The 5861-nt window shown below is 62.9% G+C and overlaps 1 protein-coding gene across 1 annotated transcript; it reads right to left on the reverse strand.

Annotated features, from left to right (window-relative positions):
* Positions 1-419: 419 nt before the first annotated feature.
* Positions 420-5604, reverse strand: LOC119097078 (mid1-interacting protein 1-B). The gene is made up of 3 exons (XM_037220108.1): positions 5442-5604; positions 4874-4989; positions 420-1395 (listed from the first exon to the last, which is right to left on the reverse strand). Exons 1-3 carry the CDS (start codon positions 5526-5528, stop codon positions 1002-1004), a joined length of 597 nt encoding a protein of 198 aa, XP_037076003.1. The 5' UTR covers positions 5529-5604; the 3' UTR covers positions 420-1001.
* Between the last annotated feature and the right edge of the window lie 257 nt (positions 5605-5861).

Genomic DNA, 5861 nt, shown 5'->3' on the forward strand with positions numbered 1-5861 from the left:
AGGACGAGTCTCCCTTCTGCTAAGCTGCGCACGCCGGCGACCCACGGAGGTCACAGGACGAGTCTCCCTTCTGCTCTTTGAAGTTGCCGTATTCTCTGAACTCTGAGTGCAGTGCGGCCTTCGTAATGCGCCATGGAACTGACAACATCGGTCTGGCACGATGTGCAGTGAGGGGCGCTCTCTTGCAGGGGCCGCCTGCTCTCCATGTGTAGCGCCCGGCGGCCGGGATCACAACCGGCCCTCCCTGCCAGCGAAATGAACCGGTCGCGCTCCAGGCCACGGGCTGCCGATAGTTGCTCGAGCGCGCCGTCCAGCCCTGCACTGTGCAGCACTCTCACCGACTGCTTCTCCACGTGGCCGAACCCGGCTTTTTTCAGCGCTTCTCACCTCCGGCTTTCACGCGGTCAAATTTGTGTCTGTGCCATAATAAGACAGTTTATTATCAAACAAGGCGTCCCTACCAATAAATATTATGTTCAATAATCAATAGATGCATTCATCTCACCGCTACCAAATATTAACAATTGACCATAACGACCGGCAATGTCGGGCAAGCTAACGTGAGGGGCGCCAGCTGACGCGCAGACTGGGACCAACAGCAGGCGCGCTCGGAGGCTCTGGTAAGGGTGCGACAGCAGAAGGCGCCGCCGCCTGTGACCTGGGCTCGAGCACTTGTGACGCAAAGCGGCCTCTCACGCACGCTTTCATGCGCTCGACGAATCAAAGCGGACACCTCGCGGACATTTTGCACACACAGACCAGTTCACGAGTTCTGTTGATCGGACTGACACCGCTGAGGACATACTATCACAGTGATCTGGCGGCCGAGGCTGCGCCAACGGCCTGCGTTTGCCGGCGGGCAAACGGCAAACGGCAAACGGCGGCAGTTGCCATGGTGACCCGGGTGGTGAGCGGGACCACCGCCGGCCATCCACTCCCCGTAGATAACAGCATACAAGAAGGCGTACATGTGGCGCCCGCGGCGGCCGGCGAGGCCGGCCTCAGAAGCCCGAGTTGAGCTGCTGCTCGTACCGGCTGCAGAGGTAGATGGCCGCCTCTGTCATCTGTGCCAGGCACTTGCCGAGCCCGCTGAGGTGGACGCTGAACTGGGCGCGCACCAGCTCGCATGGGTCGTCGGTCGGCTCGCTCTCGTGGCCAGAGTCGCCGGACGAGCTAGCGTCCGAGGCCAGCGAGCAGAGCGAGTGGCTGCTCAGCATGGAGGGACGCCGCTGCAGGCCGGGCGCGCTGTCCGCCTCGGCGCCGCTGCCGCCGCGGCGCAGCTGTGCGCGCACCGACTTCAGCAGCCGGTACACGTCATACGCCTCCGACGACTGCAGCAGCGCCGGCACCAGCCTCTGCTTGTCCACGTCGTCCTGCACGCGCATGTCCATCAACCTGCGGAAGGAAAGAGGCCGGTCAGCAGAGGCGGTAAGCATGCTCTACGGCGTCTCCAAGCTAGTAGACGCGTGGACCCGCCTGCAGCCCGCCGCCGCCGGGCGGCGGCGTCATCAGCAGTGGCGCAACAGGCGCACAGCCGGGGCCGATTAGCCATGCAGCTGAGCCCGCTCGGCCCGAAGCTCGAGTTCTCAATGACATCTCGTGACCGAGCAAGGGTTGCGAGAAGCCCACCTCTGTGCCAGAGCCGGCGCAGAGGTGGGCTTCGCGGTATGTCGCAGCTTCAAGGCCAGCGTCGTGTCGTCTGGCGACCGGCCATCCGCAACACGATGTCGACGGGCCAACCAGCGTGTTTTTCTCTAGGCCGCCGTCCCCGCGGCGAGTCGTTGCCTAACCGTGTTGCAACGCGCCTAACCGTGCTGCAACGCGCCACTTAGCAACGTCTGATCCTCTGGCAAGGCTCCCTGTTTCGGTACTTGAACAGGGCTGCGCCAGCGGCTGGCTGTGACACGGTCGGTGAATTATACGGGGGGCGTGCCGCTGCTGTCTAATGTGACCTTGACACGCGGACCCTGCAGCGCTGGTGGCGGCGGACCAGCCGACCTGCGGCGCGAGGCTGGACCGTTCAGACCAGCAGCCGCGGCTGGGTCAGGGGTTCCTCCTGCGCCCGCAACTCGCCCCGGCATTCGGCCATGACCCAGTGCCGCCTGCTGACGCCGGTGATTGGCGCTGAGGGAACGGTCTGGCGACACACGTGGCGACGCTGCCCGACAGTAACGCACACCAGACCGGATCGGACCCGGCGAGCGGGCGAGCCGGCCGGGCCGTGCCGTCTCGTGGCTGGCCGACGGCCGCCATGTCCGTCCAGTGACCAACTGTCGACTGCCGGCTGACCCAGCGCGGCGCCCGTGACTCAGTGACGATACGGCGGCCAGCAGGAAGTGACAGCGAAGGAAGGCCACCGCGACAGCGCGCACACGGGGCCAGTCTGGTGGTTCGGGAGGGAAAGCAGACTGCAGTCAAAGGGAGAGCTGGACGTTGGGTAAGGTTGTGGCAGAGTGTTAAAGTAGGCCAAAGGATAAAGTTGGGCTAAAGTTCGGACGCATGGAAGGTTCGTGATAAGTGGCTGTGCTCTGCCACATCCAAGACAGCCAATCGTGCAGGGTTTATGAGATACCCGCATCCTATCCCAACGCATTGGAAGAGATGGGCCGTGATGAACATTCAAAAGTCAAATCAGCACAGAAACAAACTGAGGCAGCTACGACGGCGCACGGAGTACGCCGATGTTCTGCTGCTGCTGCTCTGCGTGACCTCTCACCAAAATCTACAAACAAAGCCCAGAAAAGCGCAGATGAGCCGGGCTCCGGCAAAGCGGCGCCGCGACACAGCAGGGCGTTCGACGGCGTCAAAGCCGAGGGTGACGTAGGTAGCACCTCCTATCGGCGTTCCGTAACGCGGCGAGAAGCCACGCGGGCTGCCCGTGCGTCCGCTGGCCACCCGCCAGCCCTCCTCCCCCTCCCCTCGAGGAGGGGGGAGTAGCTGGCAGCTGAAGAGCCGCGATCACGGCGGTAGCACGCGCTCGCGTCGTGTCTGACGATCGATGCGGCACGCCCTTTATGAGCCGCCCCGATTGGGGGCCCTCGGTCCGCACAAAGAGCCTGAGTCGCGCCGTCTTCACGCAGCGGTCGCAGCCATGGAGGCAACTTGAAGACAAGCCGCGTGACCGTGCGATCCGAATTTGTTCAGGCCGTAGTTTTCCGGCATTTTCAGTGATTTGGAGCTTTTTGGTGATTTGGATTCCACGTTAAAGGCAACGGAGCGGAGATGGTGAGGGGAAGCCTCCACGCCAGTTAAAGAGTTACAAATATCACTCCATGGCGCAGCGCCTCGGAGAATCTTGCGGAAATTCGGAGTTTTAGACATCGCTTGTGGTTCTCACGCGACTGTTCACAGGGATCCGGGCCGCACCAGCGCGGGGCGAGCCGTCGGGCGTCGGGCGTCAGTGCGCTCGATGAGTTGAGGCGAGGCAAAACCAGATGGCATTCAAGATAAGATCTAATGGCGCAATACATCCTGCTTCAGAAGCACTAAAGGCTACAGTTACGCTACACAAATTTCGACAGCATTGTAAGGAGGGGGAAGGAAACGACATCTGTTCTTGATATGCAGCAACATGCAGCGATATTGCGTCATCGGCAGACAGCCACGGGCGCGAGACAAACTGCCAGTACCGGTCACAGGGCCTGACTGGCTCACAGCCGCTGGAGCTGGCAAAGGGCGCTTGTTTTGACGCTGTGTCGTCCTTTTCTGATCTGGTTGTTGTGGCGAAAGCTGCCTTCAAACCAGTTCGGTGACGTCAGCTGATGATATCGCGCACGCCGAACGAGTTCACCCCGGCTGATTGCGAGAACCGCTTTTTGCGACCGGGTGGAAGCGGAGAAAGGGTTGCAAGCATTGTGGCAGGTCAAGAACAATACGCCCCAGACGTGCCACGCCCGACGGGCTCTGCGGAGAGACTTGGACGGCGCCTCGTCTGACAGGTGCCAGCCGGCAGAACAAACCTTACCAGGCGCGGCACAAAGAGACCACTCTGAGCCGGCACCAGGTGCGGCACCAAGAGACCACTCTGAGCCGGCACCAGGCGCGGCACAAAGAGACCACTCTGAGCCGGCACCAGGCGCGGCACAAAGAGACCACTCTGAGCCGGCACCAGGCGCGGCACAAAGAGACCACTCTGAACCGGCATCAGGCGCGACACCAAGAGACCACTCTGAGCCGGCACCAGGCGCGGCACCAAGAGACCACTCTGAGCCGGCACCAGGCGCGGCACAAAGAAACCACTCTGAGCCGGCACCAGGCGCGGCACAAAGAAACCACTCTGAGCCGGCACCAGGCGCGGCACCAAGAGACCACTCTGAGCCGGCGGCTCGATTCAAAGGCCGTCAGAAGCCGGGACTGTATCCGCTACCCGCCACATCAGCACCTTGCATCAGCCGTCCCCAACAGATCATGACATTTGTCATAGCCAGTGGGAGCAGCCTGTCTGAGGTCAGTTCGGGGGCCGAAGCAGCCGCGCCGCTGACAGCTGCGATGCGGCATTGGCATCTGCCGAGCCACGTGAACGGAGCTGCACGCTCTGCACGCCGCGCAATCCAGCAGGGGTTCTGGGTAGTCCCCTGCGCCCCCCCAACGTCCCCAACGCGGCTGGCCAGCAGTGGCCTGGGGTGGCCCGCCACTGGCCGGCAGCGGGCCGGTCGGTCGCGGGTTCAGAACCACTTCCTGGACATGCGCCGCCACTGACCAGACGCGTGATCACTTTGCCAGGCCCCAGTGACCTTGAGGGGTCACCGACATCTCCCGCCGCGCCCGTTGGAATGTCCAGTAGCATGTAACCCTGTGGGGATACCCAGATCCGCCTGCCGCCGCCGCCTGCCGTCCCCGGCACCGGCTGCGCCATCGCGCCACGCCTTCTCACCTGGAGGGCACCAAGATCGTGTCTTCCATGTTCTGCACGGCCCGGTCGAACTGCTGCATGCCGCACAGCAGCGAGTTCTGCGAGATGTCCGTCAGGTCCATGTCGGAGCCACCGATCTGCAGGCAGGGATGCCGTTACTCAGCCGCGCACCGACGTCTGACGAAACAGCGCTGCCACCGCCGCACCCGCGCCCGCGCCCGCTGACGAAACCCGCTTACACACCTCGGTCGGGCGTCGCGCTTCGAAACCGGCTCAATGCCAACCCCAGCAGGTAAACACTGGATTCCCGGCACACAGGAATTTCCCAACCGGGCCGCGGTCAGCACTGGACATTGGGCAAGGGCACACCGCATGGTCGGCGATTTTTATATTGATATTCATATTTACGCCGACCTATTTGCTTGAGGCTTGTGACGCGTACGGAGCGCTCCTGTTGTCGGGGCATTCAGTGATTTTGCGGTTGATGGACATATACAGTTGACGCGTTTGTGCGGGTTGAGAAAAGGCTCCAGCTCACATTAAGACTTCTCCAGCAGACGACCCAACCCCGGCGCCGGCCAATACATACCTGAGCTTGCCGCTTCAGCTTCTTCCTGTCGGGCCTGTCTGCCTGCTTCCCGTCGACTGAGTAAAAACGCTGAATCATCTGGTGCATACAAGTCACACAGGGCACTATTGTCACGTTCCAGGATCGGCCACTCCAGTACGCCCCCGTGCCACCACTGCCTGTACCGGTCTGCCGCCTGCCGCCGGCTGGCGCCGCTTATATCCCCTGACGTCACGGCCGGGGGCGGGGCATCGCTGGCGGTCGCTTCAAACGGCAGAGGCGGGCGGCGGCTCTGGACGACCGGCCGGCACGCGGGGACAGTGAACGTCGCGTGATCGGGGGGTGGTTGAGGGCTGGCGACCGCCTGGCTGTGCATCATCTCGGGGTGGGGGGGGGGGGGGGGGGGGGGCACCGCCCCGACGCTAGCGGCCGGTCCGCAGC

The sequence above is a fragment of the Pollicipes pollicipes genome, unplaced genomic scaffold (assembly GCF_011947565.3).
Source record: "Pollicipes pollicipes isolate AB1234 unplaced genomic scaffold, Ppol_2.1 Scaffold_4295;HRSCAF=5057_pilon_pilon_pilon, whole genome shotgun sequence".
NCBI classification, from domain to species: domain Eukaryota; kingdom Metazoa; phylum Arthropoda; class Thecostraca; order Pollicipedomorpha; family Pollicipedidae; genus Pollicipes; species Pollicipes pollicipes.